This window comes from Siniperca chuatsi, linkage group LG21 (genome assembly GCF_020085105.1).
Source record: "Siniperca chuatsi isolate FFG_IHB_CAS linkage group LG21, ASM2008510v1, whole genome shotgun sequence".
Taxonomy (NCBI): Eukaryota; Metazoa; Chordata; class Actinopteri; order Centrarchiformes; family Sinipercidae; genus Siniperca; species Siniperca chuatsi.
In genome coordinates this window covers 19,916,423-19,944,087 of record NC_058062.1, presented here as the reverse complement: position 1 = coordinate 19,944,087, position 27,665 = coordinate 19,916,423, and the positions used below count along the sequence as shown (strand labels likewise).

Below are 27,665 nucleotides of genomic sequence, written 5' to 3'. Positions count from 1 at the left end.
TGTTTTTGGCAGACCCAGAAGCAGACACAGAGACAGAGACAGAGGGTGCAGTAAGTTAAAAGGTTTTAATGAATAAATGATGGTAAGCAGGAGGGGTATCGCAGGACTGAGGAAGGCAGGAGGCAGGCAGATTGGTGGGATGGAGAATAGCAGGAGATGAGCTGGTTGGGCGAAAACACTGGCGCTGGAGTCCTGTGGCACAAAAGAAAAAAATCCAGTTATCCAAAGGCACAAGGGGGCAAAAAAAACAAACACAAAAAGGTACACTAGACAGTCTCCAAGAAGCTACAGTACCACAGAACAATATGGCGATGAGTGGCTACACACACACAAACGGGAGGAGGAGACAGCGGAAAGACACAGGAGAACACCAGGAAAACCCGGAGTCACGGCAGGAACCGTGACAAGTATGATATGAAAATAAACTTGCAATTTTTCAAAACGATGGTGTGTTCAAGGATGTGTTAGAAAATAAAATATAGAACACAAACATATTAAAAAAAAGATAATTTGAATTTGGTCATTTCTTGATTTAAAACATTTATTCAGCGTCTAACTGCTCACTGCAAGGTCCTTTGCATTTTTAAATTCACAGCCAATCTAAATGCTGCCTGGGAAGTGTCAAAAGGTCTCATAATGCACATTTGTTTGATGAGCTCTTCTACTGACCTCTGTGAGCTTTAGGTCTGTCTATACAGGCACATTTTATGGGAGCGTGATTATGTTTTGGTAAATCTAATGAAGATTCCACCTGTGCATTCTCAAAAATATTTTATTTCGCTTTCCCAACATAAACAACTGGAATACGGACAATCTTGTATTCACACACTTATTGAACACTGCTTCCACTTGGGTAGGCTTTATTAAACCACATACGCGTTATTCTTTTCATATTGGAAGAATATCACATTGACCAATCTGGCAGTCTCACAAGAGAATTTCTATACATTTTAAGAATTGCTCTTCAATCCATCACACCACACATATAAGCTGCCAAGTAGTAGTAACATTTTAAATGTTTGGATAGGTTTTCCTGCTGTTTCCTCTCACCAGATTAAACCACAGAGACCAATGGTGAGAATGAATATGTTTAATGAGTGCTGCTTAATGGATTGGATATCTATTTGCTAAAATTGGCTCCTATTTAATTTAAAAGGCTTTAGGTGATGCACCAAGTACATATTGCATTTTTTCTGACATGCGAGATGGCATTAAATTGCAAGATTTTTGAATGGAGTTTGGTGCAAAGTTCTTCGGTAAAGCTTTTTTTTAACGGGTCGGTAATTCATATACAGTATAACATGTATGTTTTGTCCTTGTAAAGCACTTTGTAATGTCTGGGTTTGATAAGCGCAATATAAATAAACTTTATAATTATTTATTATTAATAATTTTCAAGAAGTTCCCTAAAAATGACTATGTAATTTGATACAAATTATACAGAAAATAGGAATGTCCTTGAAAGAAAAGCGCCATTTAAACCCAAGTAAATATTCATTCATTATTCATTTATTATTGGAAACTTTATTCTCTATGTATACAGAATTGTATTCTTGCCTGTAGAAAAGTTTCACATTTTGACATGTTCTGCTGACCTGCTGTGAACTGACTAAATTACTTTTTCAAGGTTATGCTAGCATTCCATTTCAGTTAATGAATTGGAAGTATACCAACTGAACACTGTTCATAATTAGTTCAAAATTACATCATTCTTTTGAGGAAATGTCTCGGAAATTATGGACATGTAAAATGAAGCGTTACCGTTTTTTCCACATGTCAAGGGTACACTTGATTCAAAGTAAGTTTACATTAATGCAGAAAATAGTTTCATAATTTCAACAATAGATTTTATGTATTTCCAAACAGAAAAGAAACAATCTGTAATGTCCTTATATGAAATGGAGTAGCAGGTGATATGTAACGGTCTTCAGTATGAGAAGCTCACCAGACATGACTCATCACATGCCGCTCAGTGTGATGTCACCATACAGTCTATGGAGGTCACACTGTGGTGAGGGGCCAGGAACAGTAAGTCCAGGACAGTTCATGGTCAGTATCATCAGGAGTTGGCGCCGGTCCGCGGCCCTCTGATGATGTGGATCTTGGCTTCATCATCCAGCTCCTCCATGATTCTCTCCTGTTTGACGGACAGGATGGTGTAGCTAACTGGACAACTACAGGTTAAAGGAAAACACGCTAACATTTATTTTTTTTTTTTACTTCATTCATTTAATCATTATTGGACTGGAAACTCAGACCTATAGCCTATTGAGTACAAAAACAAAAAAACAAAACAAAACAAAGAAGAAACAGCACATGGCTAATCATCCAGAAGGGGAAATAAACAGCACATTGCTGTTTTAAAATCAATAATATCAATAATCAAATAACAGTTCAACAAGGTGCTTGTTTTTACAGCATTTGACACAGCTGAGGGGTTATTGTATTGTGCAACATTTTCTCTACAGTTCTAATGCTAAAACATGACATGGGAAGATCAAATGTTTGAATTGAACCACACAACACATGCACTTGTTTTCAATAGAAAAAAATGTTAATTATAGATTAGATTTTGCCAATACACAGAACAAATTGAGTAAGATTTCTGGTGTTTGATGAGAACGTCATGAATCGCCCTCTGTATGGAGTTCATTTCCCTCTGTTTTAACTGATTGATTTCACTCTCTGTCAACACATAGTTGGTGTTAAAAGACAGAGTCGAAGTTGTTTCCTGTAAATCATCTCTGATAGTGTCGTCGTGATGATTATTAAGTGAAATTTAATCATCTCCTAACCTGGGTGACACCAGGAGTGTTCGTTTATTACTCCGCCCTTCACCGCGGAACAAAACTGCATGAACTTCAACCACAGACTGACACGGCGCTCCGTTTCTTTTGCTTAGCTTCGCAGAGTAAAACAAAGGTGCTGTCGGATGGAACGACGTTACTTTTTGATGCAGCTATTCATCCTTCCCTTGCTTAGTGGGATTTACGCCATTAGCTATCTGCTGTATCTGACCGGAGATTAGCCAAACGTACGTGGGTTTGTTTTTTTTGCAAGCTTACTGCTTACAGCTCTCATCTCCAACAATGTTATATTCAGATTATACTGTCAGGAAAAGCTAAATATTTTGAACTCTAGATTTGGTATTTTGACCACACACCTGTGTCACTATATCTTTAGAATTAGTTAGCATGAAATACCAAGGCTTCCTTAACTCTCTTGACCATATTCGCTTGACAAATTCAAAAAATGCACAACAGAATTATTACTATCTGGGTGCATACCTGTATATGTATGTAAATAACTGTAAATATTGTTTTACTTACTTTTTAAATCAAATTTGATTCTATTTCTTAATTTATATATATATGTTCTATGTATGCGTAGCATAAATGGACTACAACTTACATTTCATTGTGCAACCCTGTGTAAAATGACAAATAAATGACTTTGATTCCTTGACCTTGACACAGACAAAACAGGACTTTTATATGTGCTTACTGGCTCAACGGACTAATTACAGGATTTTTATGTTAATGTCTCTAAACTTATGAACTGTAATGTACTAGACTCGAGACAAACAGAATTTGAACATCTGTAATACAGATAGTGCCACGATATTAATGTGCTGCATGTTTTAATAAAATGTTGTGAAACAGAACAATTCTCTTTCTTTTAGCACAGTTTACTGTGTGTGCACTGTTTATTGCATTAGATGTGATTATTGAGATATTTATATGTAACCATATTTACAGTGTTCACGGAGGGAGCAGCTGTGCAGTTAACAATGACACTGTGAGGGCTTAGGGTTTGCTGATGTTGCCTTGTATGAATTTTTTTTTTAAATGACTAATCGTTTAAACTCTACCTGGCAGTATTTAAAACGTGCTTGGCGTGCTTTAATTAGTTTTTTGTCAACCCCATTTTGTAAAAAAATAAGATCATTACGTTAATTCAGATTCCTCAGTTATACTGAAGCAGCCTATGTAATGCAAGTTTGAGTTAACCAAAGCATAATAATAAAAAATAAAAAAAATCATTCTGATACATTGTTGATGAGACTACTTGATAGCTCAAATTATTGTAGATTTAAAAAAGGTTTTCTTATATCCGTCCAGCTCCTGAATGAAGGACACGGTTAATATATTTTGTGCAGCAGCTCATGGCATCCATCGGACCGGGAAGCCCTGTGAAGGATACACATGCCGACCACAAACGCTCCGATCGCCAGGCCGGTCAGCAGGTTTCTGCTGCGCAGGCGCGCTGCATTTCTCTGCCAGTAGTCGAGCTCCTGTCGGCGGCGGAGGAGTTGTTTCTCTGCCGCTGTTAGTGAAGGTTTAGCGGATGCTTCTGCTCCTTTCTCCGCCATGACTTGTTTGGATAATCAGCTGCTTGAAGTAGATGTCACATGCACCGGAATAAGAATTTGTTTCTTTTTTTCTTTTTTTTTTTAACTCGCATACTGCCACCTACTGTGTCGGAGTGTGTAGATCATTACGTAATCTGAATGCTGATTGTAAATTAAAGTGATTATTTGCTAAAAATGATATCCTGCTCCCACCAGCTCATTTTCAGCTCAGCCTTTGGCCTTCTGTGGCTGTTTGGTATTTTCAGGATGGCACATGTTTAGTCGTTTTGTCAGTGGTGGAAGAGCTCAGATCTTACCACAGTGTAAAAATACTCTGTTACAAGTTAAAGTCCTCCATTCAAAATCTTACTTAAGTAAAAATACATGAGTATTAGCTTAACAACGTACCTGCCCTACCATATAATCTTTTCCAAATTTGTAATGTTGTTGTGAGTACACTCACTATTTTGACTTGTGTGTGTGTGTGTGTGTGTGTGTGTGTGTGTGTGTTTTGATTTAGGATTATAGTGATATACAGGCCTGTATTTCAAATTGTAGCCGTTTCTGTTTCGGATTATTTAGAAATGTTTTCTTAATATCTTATTTTGTATTTCAGTGGTGGCACTATTGTCATTATACTACATTACATTATTATTATTATTATTGTTATTACAGCAGCCCCTAAAATGATAATGTTCATTACGGGTTATCAATAAAACTAATCAGAAAAGACCAAACAGTAACGCCAAAAAAGGAAGAGAAATACAAAATGAATTGATCTGAAGTGCAGGGAAATACAGTGAAACCATCATTTTGACAAGTCAGTAGGTACAACCAGTGATCTCAATGTCCTCTAGTCGTCTTCTATCCATATCGGATTCACTTCAGGTTATTTTTGAAGAAGTGAAGCTGCAGTTTGAACTCCTTGTCACTCCTTGCAGGATGTTTGAAGTGGGCGTCGCGAGCTGCGTCGTTGTGGCCTGACTTGACTTGACTTGTTATAAATTGGTACATTGTGTCTTTGCCTCTAGCCCAATACATGCTTGGATAGGCTCCCAGCGTATGTTAAGTAGAAGTAAAAAACAGGTAGATAGGTATGGAGGACCAGAAGTGTCAGGGAAATAATAATAAAGCCTGTCTTTACAAATTAATTTATTAATCTATAAATTACAAAGTAAGTCCTTATTTGATATTTTAATGGACAATAATAATAAGAGGAATTATAAAATAATTTACAAGTGAAATATAAATCATCAATAAATAGTTCAAATTAAAAAGGGATTTACAAAAACAACATTAAAACTGTCAATAAGTACATCATTTTAAAATACATTAATGAATTCATAAATAAATAATGGAATTTCAAAATCTATTTGAAAATGCAGTTTAAATAGAGCCCAAAATGTCCCGGAAAGGCTAAATGGAGAGGCTAAAAGGAGTAGCTAAATGACTCAGCAAATCAAATAACTTATAAAATAAGGAAAAGCAGCTGTGACATGGAAATAAAAATGGAAAAGGAAATTGCTCTTTTAAATACCTGAATAAAATCTGTATATTATTCAGTTTGTGAATCCAGTTATTTATTTCTCTTATATTTTCAAATAGATTTCGAAATTCCATTATTTATTTATGAATTCATTAATGTATTTTAAAATGATGTACTTATTGACAGTTTTAATGTTGTTTTTGTAAATCCCTTTTTAATTTGAACTATTTGTTGATAGATTTCATTTTTTTTACTCTCCATTAAAATATCAAATAAGGACTTACTTTGTAATTTATTCTCTTTAGTCTATTTTTATTGTACAATTAGTTATTAATTAATTAAATGCTTTATTATTATTTCCCTGACACTTCTGGTCCTCCATACCTATCTACCTGTTTTTTACTTCTACTTAACATACGCTGGGAGCCTATCCAAGCATGTATTGGGCTAGAGGCAAAGACACAATGTACCAGTTTATAACAAGTCAGGCCACAACGACGCAGCTCGCTACGCCCACTTCAAACATCCTGCAAGGAGTGACAAGGAGTTCAAACTGCAGCTTCACTTCTTCAAAAATAACCTGAAGTGAATCCGATATGGACAGAAGACGACTAGAGGACATTGAGATCACTGGTTGTACCTATTGACTTGTCAAAATGATGGTTTCACTGTATTTCCCTGCACTTCAGATCAATTCATTTTGTATTTCTCTTCCTTTTTTGGCGTTACTGTTTGGTCTTTTCTGATTAGTTTTATTGATAACCCGTAATGAACATTATCATTTTAGGGGCTGCTGTAATAACAATAATAATAATAATAATGTAATGTAGTATAATGACAATAGTGCCACCACTGAAATACAAAATAAAATATTAAGAAAACAGTTTTAAATAATCCGAAACAAAAACTGCTGCAATTTGAAATATAGGCCTGTATATCACTATAATCCTAAATCAAAACACACACACGAGTCAATAAAAAGCCATGATGTAAAATGGTGAAATCTCATGTAAAACTACCGAAAACAGAACAACTCACTAGATTACAGCCGCTCAGACCCATCTATTACCTCACACTTTGCAGAGGCAGAGTCGACATGGCTCCAGAGCCTCTAACTAGAGCAGGGCCGTAAATACAGACAGTGCAGGTAGTGTGGTTGCATTTGGCCCGTGAAGTGGGGGGGCCTGTATCCTACAATGTGATGGGCGAAGAAAGAAACTCTGCTAACTTTCACAGTCACTACTCAGTAGCAATCTCTATCAAATTGATATGCTTATATAACATGTTAGTCCTAAGTTAAATAATCATATTGTGTTAGATATAAATTTCAAGTTACATGGTAAGCTTATAGGCTACAAGTTGGCGACAAGTAACTCACTTGTAGGTGAGTACAAGTGCTTTTTCAAGGGGATTTGGGGTATCTGATGGGCTGCCGTGCTCCTATTTAACAGGTTGTCATCATTTCGGAGTCCGCCGAGCGCCTGTTTCATTGTCTATGTGTTTTTCAGATGTGGGTAAAGCCGTTGTGTGCTGCCGTACCAAACCATGCCCTTCATCAGTGTTTTTAAGAGTATTAGTTACACTATTTATCTATAATCAATCTCAATCATTTTGCTTGGTGCTTGTAAATTTTATAGGTAGACTATGGGGAGTATAATGTTACAGCAGCATGTCCAGGCCCGGTTGTTGACGAACCACAGGCCCACAGTGGTACTAAAACACAGTTTAGAAAAGTCATAGTTGTTGAGAATTATTAAGGCACTTACCACCGGCCCTGGGTGATACATTATTAGTCTCGTTATGAATAATATGAGGATATTAAGGTGATTTTACCTGAACTGACGAGTGACATTCTGGTGTCTAGGCCCTACACATAGTGTACCGGCAGGCTATATTCATAAATGCAGAGTCGATTTTTATATGTAGGATATATGCCAGAAATAAGGCTGTTTGTTGTGCAGTAAAATCATCATTTGATGGGATTTATGCAGACTTTGTGTAGCTGGCCAGTTTTCGGGACATAGTGTTGTTTTTTGTTAAATATTGCAGCTCTCTTATGTCTCGTCGTGTGCTATAGGCTTCATTTTACTATCATCTCTTGCCTTTATATCGACAGAGCAGAGAAGGAGTACTTTCCTGCCATAAATGATTGAACGTTGACTTGACTTTTAACCCCCAGACCACCATGACGAGTCTCTCCTACCTGTTCCCATGTCGTACAGGACTGGCAGGTGAGGCTGTTTGATGGTAATGGGAAACGCAGCTTCATGGTTCTCAAACTGGAAGGCTGCTAAGTACAGAAAAGGTCAGCTAAGCTGTGTCTTACTAGTAATTCATTAGCTAACATTTAGGAAACAAGGTGGACTCAAACTTAGCTGCCAGTAAATCTGAGACACAGTAAGTACACAGTAACTAATTTCACTAATTCTAGCTGAACATTGCACACAGAAACACACATTTATGCACACACATACCTGTACAAACCACTGACAACTGAACTAATTATTTTTGAATACATTTACTGTATCAGTACTTATGCATGTCTATTTGTGCATTTCATTTCTGCAACTGCATTTCGTTTTTTCACATAAAGATTCTGTTTTCTCGCTCAGTTCCAATTTCTTAGACACATACCGAGGTCTCCAATGACTCTCATACTTTGATTGATTAATAACTGCTCAATTTATATAATTCCGTTTGTTTAAATCATACCTAATAAAGTGGCTATGCCTTACACTAAGGCAGTGGTTCTCAAACTTTTTCTGCCATGCCCCCTTCAGAAGCTGAAAAAGTTCATCCCCCCCATCCCAAGGTGGATTTTATTTTTATCAATCATTAACAATACGGGCAGTTGAAGTAAATAAAGTATTCGGGTTAGCAAAATACCCTTGCTAGCATTAGAGCACTTTTCTTTATGTCACCACATGAATCATATTCATGCAACTTTAGATCTGCTCAACACCCCACCACACTTCTTCATGCTGAAAGCTTTAATCCCATCCCGCTTAAGAAAAGTCTACCTCTAAGTCATCTCACTAGACTGAAAAGAATATGCGATGCTCCAGAACAATATGATAAAAGTAAAGAAGAGATGTTTTCCAAATTTAGAGAAAGAAATTAACAAGAAGATTGGCTTGTATGTGCAGAAAACAAAGTGGATAGCAGAGAGGCTTATCTGCAAGTTAAACAATCCTCCAGATCTAAGGCACACCTTATTTACTGCACTACATTCATCCCTAAAACTAAGAACATCAAGGACATCATTTTTAAACACTAGCATATTCTTCAAAATGACCCATCCTCCAACCCTTAAAGATCTACCTATGGTAACATTTATAGCAGTTCTTAAATGTATCTTATTTATGAGTTTTGTAATGGGTTTGTTATGATGAATTTTGTTATGATGTCTTTTTTATGATGTATCGTCTTGTTCTTCCTACTTTTTCTGTGTATAGCTGTTCTGTTTCTAAAAAGTTTTTAAATTAATCTGTTTTTAAGTGTGCCACATCAAACATTTTTGGGTTAAGGCCTCTTCTGTACAAACTTAGTACCATCCCTTAGTTGCACTTCTCCAGTTTATGGACCAAATATGGTGTCACATATGTCCCTTATTGGACACCCCCCTTGCCTCTCTGATGTAATGTGTTTCATGATGACCCTGATGAAGGCCACAAGCCGAAACAAGTTGGTCTAACAATAAAGTTATTCTATATATTACAAGTGTTGCTGGAGTTTTGACCTCTTTTGAAAACAACATCCCAGGGTTCCATCCTCAAGAGTATCACTCTAGGAGAGTGGTTTACCTCTGTAGATCTATAAAATGCCTACTTTCATGTTCCTGTCAACCCAGATCACAGAAAATTCCCCAGGAATGGCCCCCTGTGGAATGGAGGTTGCACCTTCAGGTAGAGCAGATGAATTGTAATTGCAACGGCAAAGCCCACGTAGACCTGTTTACCTCAGACTGCACGACTCATTGTCCTCTGTGGTTTTCTGTGGTGAAAGTCAGTGCCCCACTTGGGATGGATGCTATCTCCAGTGCCTATCTCCAGTGCCTGGCTGAGAGGGCTCCTTTATGCATTCCCTCCAGTCCCCCCGATAGCACCCACCCTTCACAGGGTGATATTGTCGCATCACAGAGATCCTTGGCAGCTTCCATTCAGGACAGACCTCCTGTTCCAGCTGGACGGAAGGGTTTGGCATCCGTCTCCCAGCCTTCTTCAATTGTGGGTATGGCCATTGAGAGGGGCCGGTCACTCTTAGCTGACTCAATGTGTGAGACCTTGCAGAGTGCAAGGGCTCCTTCCACAAGGGTGGTGTGCAGAGTTTTCTTCATGGTGCAGGGACAGGGGATTAGAACCAGTCTCCTGCCCTTTGCAGGTACTTGCAATATCTCTTTGAAGCTAGCCAGGCTGCTTCAGCTTTAAGCGAGGAGATTCTGAGAGGCTGAATATAAGCTACTACGTAGTATTTATAGTTGGGATGCACAGGTAGCCTACATGCCCAGAGCGTGAACAGACATATAGATATATAGACGTAAATAGATTTATCATGTAGCTGTGGAGTCATCTAAATTTTGCAGAATCAGCACTATGTGTTCAATGGCAGTTTACTGCAAATAGGCCCTGGCTACAAGACTTTAGCAACCAACTACAGGAACCATACCGTGGTATGGTATATCAAACAGAAAGTAATAATTTGTGAAATTTGGTGAAGATTGGAGGAAAATGAATTTAATATATATTAAATATAATTCTTGGAATGTTTTTTTTTTGTTTGAAAAACAAACATTTGCAAGTTGAGCAAAAAGTATAGGGTTTTTTTTGGTCCAATTTATTCATTTTCCAAGATGGAAGCAGGCCAGGCCAGTCCAACACCACAGCCACAAAATCAAAGAATCAGAGCAAGGAAGGACAGGCCCTGCTGTCTGTGCACTGCTAGCAAAATCTGCAAGATCAAGGTGGGCAGCTTCATCACTGATCTTAAGGTTCAGGTTCCAATGGTTAAGAGATTTTGAAAGCCATTGCTGATTGCATAGTCTCATTCACAGTCACATTCTACCATGATATTCATCACCTTTCAATTTTGGCTATTCAGGGAAAGGATGTGTGTCCCTGACGTTATGACAAGAATACAATTATGGAGAAATAATACTTAGACTTTTGGCATAAAATGAAAAATTCTTCTTATCAAATTCAAAATAAAACTCAACAAACACTGGCTTTCAAAAACCAATCCATATGCATCTGTATCTGCCCCTATCTCTAAGGTTAACACCAAGATGGCTGCTGTACAATAATGTTAAATGATGTCATGGATAGCATGACATGACTTTCGGTGGAGAGAGAGAGAGTCTCAGCAGTGGTCTTTCTCTCTGTGAAGAAGCAGTAAAACCTGACTCTTCCTTCTGCAGGTACAGGGTATGCCCTTTTCAACTAGGCCACTCTCTTTGTTCTCCACACGTGGTGTGGTGAGGCCCAACATAGTGGTGTAGCTAAATTTAAGGAAGTGATTCCATCTGCATTTAATTCAATGCCATGTCTCAATATAACAGAGGACTCCTATGCTAATTGATCATCTTGTTGATAGTGCTGCTCACTGCAAACGACTCTCGACTCTATTGCCCTTCTCAAAAGGAAGATAGTAAAACAAAGAAGGTTAACGCCCTGGTATTACCCCTAAACCTGCAAATTAAAGTAAAAATTGCAAAAACTTGAAAGGCAATAGCATTTCACCAATCTTGAAGAATCTCGTTTAGTCTGGCAAGATAGTCTTAAATATAGCAAAGCCCTCCATAATGCCAGAGCAGCCTACTACTCATCATTAATAGAGGAAAATAAGAACAACCCTAGGTTTCTTTTCAGCACTGTAGCCAGGCTGACAGAGAGTCACAGCTCTATTGAGCCATGTATTCCTCAGAAGTAATGACTTTATGAGCTTCTTTGATGATAAAATTTTAATTATTAGAGACAAAATTAATCACGTCCTGCCCTCAACCGGTACCGGTTCCTGTGTTATCTTCAAACACAGGAACCTTAGAAACAGCTGTAAAACCTGACATATATTTAGAATGGTTTCTGCCCTCTTAAAAGGAATTTTTTCCTTGCCACTGTCGCCAAATGCTTGCTCATGGTGGATCTCTGTAATTAATATTATAAAGAGTACGGTCTAGACCTGCTCTATAGGAAAAGCGCAATGAGATAACTTCTTAAAGTTAGGTTTTACCCTTGATTAGCACTTCTTTACTAGATATGATCAATCTGTCTTTGTTAACAATTAAAGACAATTTTCCACTTTGCATCAGGTAGTTCTTAGCCCCCGCAAAACTTGTCAGGTTTTATCCCTGACCTATGTGGTGGAAATTGCCGGCAAACACTCTGCAAATATGGCAGCTTGGTCAGTGGCCGTACGATTCAAACTATGCTGCTGTAGGTACCCCTCTATTATAATTTCTGGACGCGCCATTCTAGCGTAATGTTTTGATGTGCCGTTGACATCAGGTGACGTAGTATGAAGAGTGCGAAAAATCTGTGTAGGGAAGAGGTTGGGGTGTCTGGATGAGTCAAACACAGGACTTTCACCCAGGAGACGGGGTTCATTTCCTGTGTGAAACCAATAGTCAACGTTGACTTCTTTTTAACTTACGTTGCGTAGTAAGTTCGTATTTTAACCCAAACCATGATCTTTTCCTAAACCTACCCAAGTAGTTTTGGTGCCTAAGCCTAACCAAACTGCATCTGTTTCACACGTTTATTATTGTTACCATGACGGCGAAGGTCACCTGACTATGACGAAATGTTTCTCAGCAAGCTTTATTTTGAAAGTCTAACCGGACATTGCATATCTATTATTGCTAACTTGACCGCAGAGCCCTGCATGTGCAAAACTGATCCTAGAGCATAGGACCACTGACCAACCTGCTGTCGAGATGGGAGTGAGAATGTGTGGACACTGATGGGTTGAAGATTAAAATATATTGTACATATATATATTGGAGGGTCTCAAAAGAGAGAAAAATAACTCACTGTTTATAGTTTTGCAGGAACAAAGAAGTAATACATGATCGGCCCCCTGTTGCATATATAAGTCACCATATAGAAAACTTCCAGATTCTAGCAAGAGTCAGATTTCAACACCAACATTACACTTTATGGTAAACACAGCAGCTGGTTACAAAGACAGGATGCCTACTTCTACACAGGGGCCCCTTTCAAGAATCAAAGAATCATCCTAACAGCATGTGACCACCCAATTTCTTCTGAGGCATTTGGATCAACACAGTTACAAAAGACATACAGTAGTAACAGAAACAAACACAAAGTGAATATATGATAAACCCAAGTGCTTCTGCTAGTTTACTTTCACACCTCACAGTAGCTCCTTATGAGCCCAGAGGGAGGTGTTAACCTAGGGGTGGGTGACAGCCCCTTAAATCACAATTAACATCTTTAGACCAAATCATTTCAAAGAAAACAGTTTCTAAATGACTACGCAATAAACTTAACCCAAAGACACACATTTTATCACTGCACTTCAAATGACAGTCATTAGTCTTAGTACAAAACTAAGCTTCAGCTGAAGTAAAGCTTTCAGGTTTATTATTAGTGTGACTTCTGTAAACGGTAGAAAAATGATCCTGCAGCATACAAAACCAGTTCTGAGATAAAGGCGTAGCTGGATTAACCCATGAGGGACCGAGCCCTAGTGCAATGATTTGCTGTGCTCTGGCCCCAGGTTTTCTGTGTGCCACTTAGTTTGTGGTAATCTGCAGTTCTCTTTATAAATCTGTCCAAGGGTTTTGATAGTTTTATAAAATAAGCTGGTTTCTATGGGTTTTGATTATTCTGCTTACAGATGATTCAAATGATATCTTTCTGGTAGAGTTCAGACTGCTGTTGCAGATGGTTTCAAAAATCCCACAAGTATCCGACAAGGATAGGCTGACAGGTTGAGCAGATAATTGAGGTAAGATGATACAGGATGTTGGATCATGTTTACTCAGTTCAAATGTTTACATCTCATTGTTACTTGTGTTCTTACTAAGCTGAGCTAGGACTCATTTGACATTTGTTTGGCATTTCAGTCGTTTCTGCCACTTAACAAACCTGTTTTTGGTCGGGTAGGCTTCCTCCCTCTCTGTACTGTACATAAGTAATAATTATCTTCCAAATATCTTTTTCTATTTGTATATTATCTGGATGCTCAAGACACAGTCAATAACCAGCGTGTGTGGGACCAAAAACAGGTTTGTGGCAGAAACGACTGTAATGCCTTGAATCCTTCTAAATATACTGGTAATTGTCACAGAGACCAGTGTTTATATTTTATATAAAGTAAAATATATGTTCATATTTTATATTGGTTCTAACTGACCTACAAAGCATTATTTATAATTATAATGTATTAAACATTAATAAAGTTATTAGTTGCTACTTGGGTGGTGAAATTAATTTGGAATGTGTATTTTTTGCAGCCCCATGCATGCAAACATACAGACATGTGAGAGATGTTGCAGATCTATTTATGAATTTATCACAGAGTGGCTCCTGTTCCTAATGAGAAACAAAAAGTCTAATCCCTGATCTGTCTGACAGTTGGTTTCTGCACTGCAACAAGCCAATCCCCACTGAACCTGCGTGTGTGTGTGTGTGTGTGTGTGTGTGTGTGTGTGTGTGTGTGTGTATGTATGCATGTACTGTGTACAGTATGTGTGTGTTTGAATGTCTTCAAAAAATATCTTCACGTGCTTCCAAATTTCACTGATAACCAAGAGGTGTCAACTAATTAACATTTCTTGTTACTCTGTAGTCCAAACAGTAAGAGTATTATCAGGAATATCTTTTTATTATATTGATTTTGTATACTTGATCAAACATTGGGTTACTCTATCATTTTCTTGTATTATTGTCTGTGTTTGTTGTTGTTAAAACCTGCACCTGTGCTACTTAAAGAAAACCATTTGTCAGCGCCATACCCATAAATCCAGTATTTGCGAGCACCTTTTGGATTATTAATTTCCTGTTGCTGTCAACAGCAATGTAATGTCTTCTTGTAAAAGTACACACCCACACACACATTACCCTGAAAACATAACAGTGAGTGTTGAGTGAGTGGTTTGTTCATCTAGATAACTGTAAAATATGTGTATAGAAGAGTATAACTCAAGTAGAGTATATTTGTCTAAACTACAGAACATTACCGTTGTGCAGTGCATGAATCTGTCTATAGTATGTACGACAAACTAATCATTATAGTATACTGTTTTAGCAATTATTATACAAATATACATACTCAACATACTTAGCATTTTATACTAACTTGAAATTATTCACAATGTGTGACATCAATTGTCAATCAAACTGCAACTTGTTACTGAAAGTTAAACTTCACAAATAGACATCAGGATTTAATACTTATCTTTTTGTTTGTCGAGATTTTCTGGAGCTGTTTCACCACCACCCCCGAATTTATTTAATTTTTTTCCAGCTGTGAGTAGCTCAATTTCCTAGGTGCATTGCATTGTGGGAAAAATAGTATGCATCAACAGCACACTCAATAATTGGTATAGTTTATTTTGTAATTTTTCTAGTGTGAACACACTATATACTAAAAACCAGCTTACATTCAGTATGTAGATTGGATTTGGGACAGGGTGCAAGAGTCTACAGTCTTGGTGGCAGCTCTGTGAGGCTGTACTCACTCTGTGTTCAGACCTGAGCCCTGCGCGAAAAATCACAGCCCTCTAATTATTATTATTTGAATGGAGCCATTCTGTTGATGCAGAGGGCTCTGGCTTTCTATTACTGTATATACTTTCTGTGAGTATTAGAAAACCATTGTGCAGTGTTTTAGTGTCTGATAAGCCTTTAAACACATTCATCTGTTACTTCAACTGGACTTCCTGGATCATATTTCATTGTTTCATCTGTACCGAAACAACACGCCCGCCAACACAGCCCTTTAAGACTGAAAACAGCCCCTTGCACTGTTCTAACGCAGGGCTGTTTTCAGTCTTAATCCCCACTTAGGCGCATCTGTGAGCTAAATGCTAACATTTTCATGCTAATATGCTCACAATGACAATGCTAACATACTGATGCTAAGAAAGTATATCGTTTACAAACCAATGTTCACCATCTGAGCGTTAGCATCCTAAGATTTAAAATAATTAGCACTAAACACAAAGTGCAGCTGAGGGAATGTCATTAGTTTTGCAGGTATTTGGTCATAAACCAAAGTATTGGACAAATAGAACATTTGAGCTGCTGGATGCGCTAGAAGAAAAGTCAGTAGGATTCAGCCTTTGGGGACCATGAATGTCTGTACAAATTTTCATTTGAACCCATCTGGTAGTAGTTGAGATATTTCAGTCTGGACCAAAGCAGCGGACCAACAGACATTGCCATCCAAAGAGCCATGCTGCTGTCATGGCTAAAAATCTAAAGCAAAATCTGCATTACTATAACAATGCAATTATTAAGTAGCCTTGCTAACAAAAGCATCTTGTTAACTTTGATGATGGTGCAAGACTGAAGATTGATGAGGGAAAGTATCACACTAGGACGTGAGAAAGAGAAAAGTAGTAGACGAGCACAGTAGCTAATGCCGCATCCTTTTCTGCCGGTGTTTGTGAGAGCGCGGAATTGTAGGCGGGACATGTTCAATGATGCAATGACACACACCTGCACACTTGTTAGCCTGTTCCATTGTGTGTTCTGTGCGAATGCTAGGAAGGAGTCTTGCCTTGCCTCTGTAGGACCCGACTTGGAAGGACCCGTCCTACCAAGGAAGCATCCTTGACTTTGAGAAGCAACTTGAGTGTCAGGATCCCACAGTTTTCCGATTCTTCCTGCTGATGCCTCAAGTCTTATTGCCTGTATCCACTTTTGTCTTCTTAAAAGCTCAGTTTTTCAGTTCGGCAGCTAATAAAAACTTAGTTCTGGGTTCTTTACACTGTTGGTAGTGCATCCCATCCATAGACTGTATATAAAGATGGACCCCCGGTGGCTGGCTGCAGTAAAGGTCATAAACCCCACCCCCGCCATGTTAGCAGATGGGACATGGGCCAAACTAAAAACTCAAAGAACACGTCAAATACACACTGATGTATGTTCAAGTGTGAATTTTTCTGATAAGTTTGGTTTTAATTAGTTATTTTATGTTATAAAAAGGGGGTTACACAGCTGAGGCCAGCTCACTATTGTGGCGACCGGGTGTATGAGCGGGACCTCGATACCGCAGATCCGACCCCTATCACCACTGAGCATGATTCTGGCTCCAAATGACATCACCAGCGCAAGATGGTAGCTACCGTATACGGGATATTTTGGCTTCATTAATTGTGCTCTGTCTCTATGGAATAAAGGTTCCGCAAATCTAAAACTGTGTCTTAAAGAGTCTCTGGCTTCTCTGGGATAATGTAGTCCAGATTTGACATTGTGAAAAAAGATGTGAAATCAATTTTTTGCATTTTCACAAATAAAATAAAGGTTTCACAAATCTGAAACTGTCTTTTAAAGAATCTTTAGCCTCTCTGGGATAATCTAGTGCAGTTTTGACAAGTCTAGGTATAGTGGTTTTTGATCTTCAACTAACTTCGATGATTAATTCATCTAAACCATCAACCTGTCTCTTTGACCCCATTCCAACTAGGCTGCTTAAAGACGTTTTACCCTTAGTTAGCACTTCTTTACTGGATATGATCAATCTGTCTTTATTAACAGGCTATGTACCACAATCCTTTAAAGTAGCTGTAATTAAACTGCTTCTTAAAAAGCCCACTCTCGATCCAGGGGTTTTAGCCAACTATAGACCTATATCTAACCTTCCCTTTCTCTCTAAGATCCTTGAGAAAGCAGTCTCCAATCATTTGTGTGACTTTCTAAATAACAATAGTTTATGAGGTTCCTGCATACCAGGAGGAGGGTAAGTTCCCCTAGTGTAGATGGGGCTGTTCTTCAAGATGCACACAGACTGTCTGGATAACCACCGATAATGAGGAAATAAAATAGTGTGTCTGACTGTGTGAGTTTTCACTAAACCCCTCTAAAGCTCAGCAAGTTAAGTTTCCCTTAACTGCTGAATCGGAAGCTAACTTCAGCGTCATGAACATCCATGACTGGGACTCAATTTGGAAAACCCTATCTGGTCATATCTGCATCACCGGGATCCAACCGGACCCTACCTGCCAATGTTTTGAGAGCATCGTACTGACAATGAAGACGGTTATGAAAAGCTGCTGAAAATGGAGACTGAGAGGGCAGTGAAACAAATCCTCCTCGCTGAGGAACAGCTGAAGCAGACTGTGCTTCAGCAGCAAGAGACACGGCTGAGAATACAGCTGCTTCTTCTTCAGATTCAGGCCTGTGAGCTAAGTTCTGTTAAATTCTGTTAAAAATATTAGTTTTGTTAGTGGCCAACTATGTACTTCTTTGTTGGTGTTGTTACCTAATTAAAACAATAAAAAGCACAATTAAAACCCTGTTTGGACCCTGCATTCCTGTTGTTGTTGTTTCAGGAGGCCTAACTATATTTCGCAATGCTTCACATTTCTTCAATAACTTTGTTCTGTTAGAACTGAAGCACTTTCACATTTGAAGGGCACATTCAATTTAGAGTTTAAATGTAATGAACATCTTGGGTAACAATATCTGCAAGAAGTGAAGCCTAGGCTATTTGTCTACATCAAATCCACCTCTGAGGTGGGATATAAATGATCCCAAATTGATCCAGATCTCTGCCTTAAATTTTGAAATACCCAAATGCAGCATTTTGTCCATCTTAAAGGTAGGATTGGATTACCAAATCTGAATCCCAAACTTCAGGACAGCAATCTTTGGATCTGCTTTGACATACCAAATTTTCAGATCAGAATTTAATCCAATCCAACCAATATAATCCTGTGAGATAATGTTGAAATACCAGCTCCAGGAGATGGTGTGCAGGCAGAAACAATTCATGAGAGGAGAGATGTTTTGGGAACACTAAAAGACAATAAGCTTTCACCCTGCAATAAGATTTTCATTATCGATTCATCTATTAAGAAAAGCAACAAATCCTAACCCTGGAGAATCTGAAACCACAGAATGATTGGCATTTTTGCATTTTCATTTGTTTGTTAAAAGGTGGAGTACGCAATTCTGGAGAAATCCAGCACAATGACAAATATCACGATATAGAGCGAACAACAACGCAGCAACTAATGTAACTAACGTTAGCTAGGTGGTGGGTTAGCAAACTGTCCCTACAGTTGCTGCTGCGAAGCTAACAGCCAGAGAGGACGAGATGGTTTCCCAGAGCCAGCACAGCAGCTCCAGACAGCGATACTCACAACTCTCCTGCTACTGTAGCTAACATCACACACAAAAAAAAACATTTGAATAACGTACAGCAATGTCTCTTTCCAGAAATCATGACCCGCTTACTCAAGATAATGCACAGACCTTGTTGTGAGCAGTTTCATGTAGAAATAGTTCCTACACGAAACTGCACACAACAAACCAAGAAGCTATTTATTAGTTTCGTCACCAATATCTCTGCATATATAACCATGTTTGTTTAAAGTTATATACCTATACAAGTAAAACACAAGTGGTGCTATTTTATGCATATTGAATGTTACCATTAATAATCCAAACCGCAACTTTGCGACTCTGAATGTCATAACACAGTGGCCTCACATTCTCCTAGGAATCGTCCATGTCCCGGCTGTAAAGGCAGTGTAGGACCTTCATAAATAACTCTCAAGGAGTGTTTTAACTTTCAGCGTGACTCCAAGGAATGATTCTGAGACAAAGTACAGAACCCGGAGTGATTGGTCTTAAGTATTTTATTGATGGTATAATATAACACACAAACAATAAGCAATAAGTTATTACACTTCACACATTTAAGAAGTGCATGACAACCATGGCAAGGAGAGTTTTGAGAGAGAGAGAGAGTTTTGTTTTATGATCAGCTGCCAAATAAGCTAGTGGATTCTAAAGTTTACTGTCCATTTCCCCAATTTGGTCAGCACAAACCATAGGAAACTGGCAAAATCCTCTTCTTCTTTCTGTTATTTGTCATTATTTTATGCTTGTGAATTAATCTGATATTTTAAATACAAATTAAAAGGATACTCCAGCTATTACAGTCAGGGGACTTGCAAGTGACAATAAAAAAAAAAAAAAAAAAAAAAAAAAAGAATGTTCAAAATCAAAGTATATAGCACAAGCTATAAGATATGCTGACTTTTAGGGTCTTAAAATGCTGGATCCTACATTTCCCACAATGCAACTCGACAGCATCTTTCTTCAGTCCCTGCCTAACAGGTAAATGCCCCCCCCCCCCCCCAAAGCCAAGACAACCCTGATGACATCACTATGACATCATCAGGGTTATTTTCTCAAACTTAAAATATCATACAACTGTTTTCATAGGCTGAGTAGGACTCCCCGTGACAAGACAAGAAAACTGAACTTTGTGTAAAAAGGTGGAGTGCCCCTTTAATAACCCCTGTATTGCGCACTTAGATGTATTGTCCTTCAAAATAAGCGATCACAGAAAGATCTGGAGGTTTGTGAAAGCATACAGTGCAGTAATCATTTTGAAAAGCTCAGTATTCCTGGTCCACATTACAACTTAAGACCATAGTTTTGAGATTTCTCCTCTCTGGAGAGCATTCTGGGTGTGAACAACACCTGTTTTGTCTGGATGAAAAATGTGCGGAAATAAATAAGTAAAACTTCCCTTTTCAAGCTAAGCGACCTTAGTGTGGACATGGTGTTTCTTAGCAAAGTGGAAACCCTCAGCCCTAATAGATCTACTACTGTACTCTAGCTCTACTATAACTCTTAGTTATCACATTGCACTTTTCATGTAAAGCAGGTCTAGACTGTACCCTTTATATTATAATAAAGATTTATAGCTTACCCAAATACTACATGTATGAAAAGTTCACTGTAGCTTTGGTTTTCAAGTTTCAAGGTAGAGGAAAAACCCGAGAAAAGACGCTCCACAAATAAGGACAAAGTCCAGTCAGAGCAAATATGAGAAAACAATATCCATAGCTCCAAGGCTAAACGAAAATAAACTCCAGAGCCTCAGAGCTTAAGGAAGTAGCACTAACAATTCTCCGGAGTTAAAGAGCTACACGACCAGCAGCTGGGAGGAGGCGGTTCAGGATCCTGTGGCAGGTGTGGGGGGCTGCTGGGAGGCAGCGAGAGAGGACTCGTGGAAAGAGTCGGGGAGGTTCTTGGCATACTCCACTAGCTCGTAAGAATCTCTTATGTCTCTCAGACCAAACCAGAAGACGGTCCACACCCCATTAACAAAGCTGCCATCACACTGTTTAAAGTACCTGGAGAGAGAGAGGGAGGGAGGGGGAGAGAGAGAACATGTCAAATTACATGGTTGTAACAAGACTAAGGGCCCTATTTTAATCCCGAAACCAGAAATGCAAAGCGGTAGGTCTTGTGTGCACCTGCTCTCTTGGTTCATGTATGTGCAGCAGCGCAAAGTGCAAAAGAGCTGGGAGACGTGGAATACTGATCGCAGGGTGTGGTGATTAAAATATATATATTTTTAGGATTATAAAATGTGACACAGCAACATTTTAAGAACAAAACATGAAATTACACTTTTGCTTTTTAAAAACGTTGAAAAATAATCTGACGTCTCCCGCATGAACTGTCGAGAATACCAAGTTATAACCAACCAGTCTGGTGTGCGTGCTTATTTTGTAGCAGCCTACTGTCGTTTTCAGGCAATTTAATGAAGGTAAACATAGCGGACGGCCGTGTGAAATGGCACTGCGCTTTGACGCGGCACTTCTCCAATCAGAGGCTGTAGATTTATCAGCATGTGTCCAGCAGAGTGAATGCCCACCTTCCCAACAACCCTTGCTAGCACTTACTTATGTCTTATTCTTAAAAAATAAAAAAACATCTCTAAGCAGTTGTACTGTAGCACTGCACATGCACAGTTATTAGTTTAAATGGGGTACACTCCCAATTTTGGATGATGTAAATGGCAACATCAAAGTCTTAAAATGTGTGTGTGTGTGTGTGTGTGTGTGTGTGTGTTACCAGGGGTTGATCCTGTTGGTGGCTCTGGATCTCCAGAACAGTTTGCCCAGGTCCTGTCTGATACATTCCCACAGGATGTGGCTGGTGCCCTGACCCTGCTTACTGCCGCTCACCACAAACTTGTCAAGGTAGGGAGTGCCACCGTTCACCGGCTCCATGGTGATGATGGCTGCCGCACTGTAGCTGGAGGGACAGAGAGATACAAAATCTTAGATTCATATGTTTGACATACTTACATCCATGGGCCTTTGTTCAGTAAGGAAGACAGGATGCAGATTATAATGCTGATCTGGATCTATATGTGGTCTTGTGGACATATAGTTAAGACCTTCAATTTGGACTTTTTTTTTTTTTTCCCTGGAATAGTTGCACACACCCTTCAGAGAGGTAGATGGAGTGCAGTCGTCCTTCCAGAGAGTTGATGTAGTCTTGCCTCAGAGTTTTATCAAACGACTTGTTGATGAGAGCCAGCAGACGCTCTACATCAATCCCATCCAGAGAGCTGTACCTACACACACGCACACACAAAACAATAACGTATTCTTAATGCAATACATGGGTCAAATGCAGTGTGTGTTCTTGTACTTTTAAACTTGTGAAGGAGAAAGCAACTCAACTCTTTTAAGAAGGTAATTTTGGTATCATGACTTGAATTTAGGGCTACGGGTCAGATTACACGTTTGTGTGTACTTACTGGTGTATGGGGTCTCCGTTTTTAAAGAGTGTCCCAGAACCTGAGCCAGAAGTACAGAAAGAAAAAACAAGTAGTTACAGAAATTGTATTTAGATATAAACTAAATCATTGTCGGGTGGTCAAAACCACCTCCCCCACACACACACATGGGTCAGTGCCCTCTTGGGTTACACCTCAAAATAGACAGCTCTGCATGCATATGTGTGGGTAAAAGTCAGCAAGTCAAGTCAGCAGTATCACCTTTGTGGCTGAACAGCTCGGTCAGCAGTGTGTCGGCGGAGGTGATCACCGCAGAGGACTCAATCGGCAGTTGATTGAGCAGTCTGGCTATGGTGGTCACTCTGCGGCGCTCTGCGGCACTCAGCCACGCCGCCGTGGACAGACCGGGCAGGTCACTAGGCAATGACACGCTGCCCAGCACCTGTAACACAAATATGAAGTGATCAGGAAAAGTCTTTTTATTACAGTATATGTACATTTATTATGCAGAGGTAGCATCTGTGCACATAGTCAGACATCACATTTGCTGGCATATCTACTACGTCTATGAAAAACACAGTCAGAGCGGGAGCCAAGTGTCGTGCCTTGCGTTCCTGGCTGTGGAGGCCTCCTGTGTTGTTCAGGAACATGACTTTGTGGGGTTGCAGGGCTCGGGAAATAGCCGCTGTCACCTCCTCTGGGTCCAACATTACCGAGCAACCTTGCCCATCCCTCCCGACTGGACAAACCAATGGGATTGTCCCGCAGTTCAGACTCCACTGGAGGAGGCTAGTGTCCACAGAAACGTAGGGTGGAGCACTGCAGGGAGAAGAGAAGGAAGAGGATGAAGGCAGAGTCAAAGGGCTGTTAAGAGGAGAGAATCTTTGGAAAAAAATAGATATACAGTACATTTGTCTGCCAAAGCAGCAGTCTGTGTCCACTGTGATTTGACGTTTACAGACCTTCTATGTTTTCCATAACTTCATAATATTAATAATAACAAAATAATGGGTTTTTAACAGTGTTAATGGTGTTATTAGATACATACACCACAATAAAAAGCTTTAAGCAACATTTTTATACAACCAAAAAATTCTGACTTTAAAGGGGAGCTCCAACGATTTTACACATTAAGCCCAGTTTACTCATCACGAGGAGTACTACTGAACCTGTGGAAAGAGTTGTATAATGTCTTTTAAAGTTTGAAAAAATAACCTGATGATGTCATCGGGATCATCTCAACCTGGGTTCAAGACTTAATTTTTTTCCAGAAAGACTGTTAAAAACTGGAGGTGTGGGGTTTGAAAGAAGTGGGCATTTAGGAGGCAGGGAGGATCTAATGGAAAACGTCCTCCAAATGTAAAAAGAAACCTGGTACGTCTCAACCCTCACCTGCTTCCACTTGGGGCTTCATGCAGGAGGAGGAAGGACTCGGCGGAGAAGAGTGGCAGGACGGTGGCCGAGTGCTGCTGCAGAGCCTCGGTCAGCTGCTGGCTCCGCTCCATCAGCCCTAGGGTGCACAGAGACCCGGTCACCGGTTCCTTGGGTCCTGTTGCCTCATAACCCATCACCACCACAGGCTTCATATCCATCCGCTGCAGGAAGGAGAGCCCGAAGGCCAGCCTCTGAACCATTTCCCTGTTGTTGAACACTGAGCTGTCCACCTGGGAGGGACAGAGACAGACAAGGCGGGAAGCATTAGTTAGCACTGTCTTAAACTAAGTAGTTCTCTAAAAGAGGTTTTTTAGTGTCTAAACCACAAAACAGGGTCGATTCGGTCCGACCATCAGTCATTATTCTTACAGCTGACCCTCTCGTGTCACAGCATCTGTCACAGATTTATGTGTTAGAACTACATCTTTGGAGTTGTCAGATTTCTTGGGTTGAATTAAGTTACAGTTAGTGTTCTAATGTGGCTTTATTTTCTAGCAAAAGATGGGTTTCTAATCATGTTTTAGTGGCTTTTCTTCTGTTAATGTTCTTATTTTATTGGTAGTTTAGGGCGACCATTCAGGTCCGATGGATTTACGCACAAATACAAAGTTTGCTAACTCTTGAATGCACTTGAACATTCCTTGAACCTTTTTTTGTGTCGTACAAGTATAATGCAGGTTTTGACTTCCGAATTTTTAAATAATATACAGTATTCATTAGGAAGTATATTTGGTAACTGCCAGCTTCCATAAGCCTAAACTTTCTTAGACTTTATTTTATGTTTTTTCCTTGAAATTAACTTGTAACTAATTAAGAATTAGTATTAGTTATAACGAATTTAGAGTGCCGTGTCCCACCCCTCTTTGTTTGAGTGGCGGAAATGGGAGCCTGAGCAATGGAGCAAGTGGAGCAAATGCATCCCCATTATTCAATTAGGGGGAGCAAAGTTATGGTTTTCTTACCCCACTTTTTGTCTTTTAAAAAATAAACTTATCATACAGTCCCTAAAATCAGGTGATTATATTTAAGCAGCCTATATCAGTGATCATTTTATTATTTGCAGCAACTGACAAAAACTAGCAATAAAACATTCCACATTTTAGCACACCACCAGTTGAGTTGGTTCAGTCGAACCCGTCGCTAATCTTTTGCCACAGCAAGCTTTGGCTGTCAATCACAGTCTGTCAATCCACACAGGAGTCTGACTGTTTCCGAACATGCCATTTAGCCTAACTGCGATCATGGACTGAAAATGGAACAGAGGAAAAGATAGGCTAGCGTATGTTGAATGAACCCACTTAGCCCACTGAGTCCAGCCAAACTTTAAATTAGCTAAAAGTAGGATTGTAATGTTGCTGAAATGCCGAACCGATTAGCAGTCGGATAGGATTCGGCTGTGGAGATAAGACGTTAGCGAAGGAGCCAAATCTAAAGCCTTGTTCAGACTGCCAGCCCAAATCCGTTTTTGGGATTGTTTCCAGATTGATTTTAGAAAATCTGGACAACCAAAAACCACATGAAATGCGATTTTTGCAAATTGGATCCAAGCCACATTTGGAGGGTTGGATTTCTACAGATCTCATCGTCTCAGTCCGGACGCTCTGATGCTCTGGTCTTTTGCGTCACTTGCGATGTGACACACAATGACGCCGTCAAATCCAGTGATGGAAGTGCATCAGAGCAGCTCATTAATAATACTTTTAATACTTAGAATACATCCGTGGAGCGGCTGAGCAGAATCCATGTTGCGCGTTGTCAAGTCTCGGCGCAGAACTCCGTCGCTGAGTTTGTCTGGTGTGATGGAGCGACTTGACAGCGCGATTGTTTGGAGGGCGAGATGATGGTTCTCCACTGCGTACGTCGTTACTGATGGCTACGTCGTTACCACAGCAACCCACGCAGATAGGCCGGTGATGTCTGGACACACAAAGCCGACCTGAACTTGCAAATAACAACAAGGCAGTCTGTCTTAAAGATCTGATGTGAGAAACAAATCTGATTTGCCTGCAGTCTAAATGAAGCCAAAGAGTCGGCTCTTTTAAGTGCAACGTGGCTATAAATATTTTGCATTAGCCCTGTTGATTTTATTATTTGGGATGCAGTGGAGGGTAAATGCACATTTTTCAAATGCAACTTATGGTTTGCTCATCTTTTTTTGAGTTTTCCATTATCTAACATTGGACAGTTTAGCCAGCGGACATTTATAGTTTACCCACTACATCCCCTCTGTGATTTTGTCCAATTACTGTTAATATCTCAGGCTAATTTGCTGCCCCGCTCTCTCCCTCGCCCCACATCACATCACACTAACTTTAGTTAGTGTTTCCCAAACCTCTGTTAGAGCACCACCCCCTGTCCAGCACGTTTTCCATCCAACCCTGCTTCACCACAGCTGGCTCAGAGGGAATTAATGAGCCATGCAGTTGCGTTCAACAAAGCCAGGAACACACAATCTCATAATGTGTCATTATTATTCGTCTAACTGTAAGACTGAGTCGGGCCTATACAAAATTATGATTATTTTATGTTTTGGAAATGATCCTCTATTGTTACCAAAAGCCAGATTAGGTGGTGTAGAAATGCAGTAAATGTTTTTTTTTCTTTTTTTTTTTTAAACATAACCAGGCGCCAATGCATGCATTAACGTTCCATGTTACCATGCCATACCTCCATTACGGCAAAGACAGGAGACTGAGCCGAAGTCGCTTTCTGGAACTGCGTCAGCCAGTACCGAGCCTCCCGGGGGTCTCCACCGACTTCATTGAGAAAAGCTTTCACGTCCCGGTAAATCAGATTCCGGTTGGGCAGCACATGTCGGTCTGCGGCGGAGATAAACCCCAGGTTCTCCTGCTGGGTCAAAGTCGCGCTTTTTCCTCTCATTCCGGCCGCGTCAGAGCTCATCATGCAATACTGTGGACCAAACATCCTCCGCTGCCGTTGGCAGGAACTCCGGGACAGCGCCGGCGGAGACGGGCTCGACAGGTATTTTCCTGCCATCACCATGGCCCGACAACCGGAGGAACCGCTGTTCACTTTGGCCATGTTGCTTGCTGACAGATTTCTGAGTCCCTCGGGTTGACGGCTGTAGTTGGTGACAACCGCATGAAGTCCCCGCCGAGTGCTAGTAGCGCTCAGTAGCCGTTAACGCCGTAGAGCGTGTTTCATTCAACGCGCTGCTGCGTCGGCACGATTTCATCAGCCAGTTTCATCAGCCGGGGGCGGGGGTGGGGCCATGGGTTTTTGTTGTCATAATCAAAAAAAAACCGAAATAAAACAAATAAATATTAAAATAACGCTCCAACTTTGGCTTTTGAAAAATCCCTTTGTCGTTTTGCCTTTTGAAGAAAGACTGAAGAAAGAACATAGACTATAAAACGTGGATGTAGTATCCGTGATGTCACAAGAGCCGTTGTAGTGCTGCTGCTGCTGCTGCTGCTCCTCCTGCTACTAATACTACTACTACTTCCGCTTCTTTTTTTTCTTCTTCTTGTTTTTTGAGATTTATTGGCAGTTGGCAAATAACGAAGTGGTTCATTACCGCCACCAACTGGTATGGACTGTGGATCAGAATGTCTAGTATACATCATTCAAAAACAAAACAAAACAACAACAAAAACCTCATTATACCCTCAATCAGTGTAGGCTGGTGGAAGC

General features: G+C 39.8%; 2 protein-coding genes across 3 annotated transcripts; both read right to left on the bottom strand.

Annotated features, from left to right (window-relative positions):
* Nucleotides 1-46: 46 nt before the first annotated feature.
* On the bottom strand, nucleotides 47-4,421 carry LOC122869358 (cytochrome c oxidase assembly factor 3 homolog, mitochondrial). 2 transcript variants are annotated; one of them, XR_006376306.1, is made up of 3 exons: nucleotides 4,204-4,420; nucleotides 1,946-2,166; nucleotides 47-192 (listed from the first exon to the last, which is right to left on the bottom strand). XR_006376306.1 is itself a non-coding variant. In XM_044182288.1 (2 exons), exons 1-2 carry the CDS (start codon nucleotides 4,370-4,372, stop codon nucleotides 2,060-2,062), a joined length of 276 nt encoding a protein of 91 aa, XP_044038223.1. In that variant the 5' UTR covers nucleotides 4,373-4,421; the 3' UTR covers nucleotides 1,488-2,059. The 2 variants fall into 2 exon arrangements, 1 of the variants encoding a protein (XP_044038223.1); XM_044182288.1 differs by lacking the exon at nucleotides 47-192 and having other exon boundaries at nucleotides 1,488-2,166; nucleotides 4,204-4,421.
* Nucleotides 4,422-19,650: 15,229 nt separating this feature from the next.
* On the bottom strand, nucleotides 19,651-27,445 carry nags (N-acetylglutamate synthase). Its single transcript, XM_044180335.1, has 8 exons — nucleotides 26,679-27,445; nucleotides 23,970-24,241; nucleotides 23,183-23,396; nucleotides 22,839-23,019; nucleotides 22,599-22,638; nucleotides 22,281-22,412; nucleotides 21,905-22,087; nucleotides 19,651-21,177 (listed from the first exon to the last, which is right to left on the bottom strand). Exons 1-8 carry the CDS (start codon nucleotides 27,051-27,053, stop codon nucleotides 20,997-20,999), a joined length of 1,578 nt encoding a protein of 525 aa, XP_044036270.1. The 5' UTR covers nucleotides 27,054-27,445; the 3' UTR covers nucleotides 19,651-20,996.
* Between the last annotated feature and the right edge of the window lie 220 nt (nucleotides 27,446-27,665).

Bases quoted from the DNA above. Each gene is read 5' to 3' on its own strand.
- nags (XM_044180335.1), bottom strand. From the start codon at position 27,053: ATGGCCAAAGTGAACAGCGGTTCCTCCGGTTGTCGGGCCATGGTGATG. The intron at 23,397-23,969 runs GTGAGGGTTGAG...TTCTCCCTGCAG, and splicing joins GAAGCCCCAAGTGGAAGCAG to TGCTCCACCCTACGTTTCTG. The intron at 21,178-21,904 runs GTAACACACACA...CTCTCTCTCCAG, and splicing joins ACCAACAGGATCAACCCCTG to GTACTTTAAACAGTGTGATG.
- LOC122869358 (XM_044182288.1), bottom strand. From the start codon at position 4,372: ATGGCGGAGAAAGGAGCAGAAGCATCCGCTAAACCTTCACTAACAGCG. The intron at 2,167-4,203 runs GTATCCTTCACA...GTAGTTGTCCAG, and splicing joins AGCGTTTGTGGTCGGCATGT to TTAGCTACACCATCCTGTCC.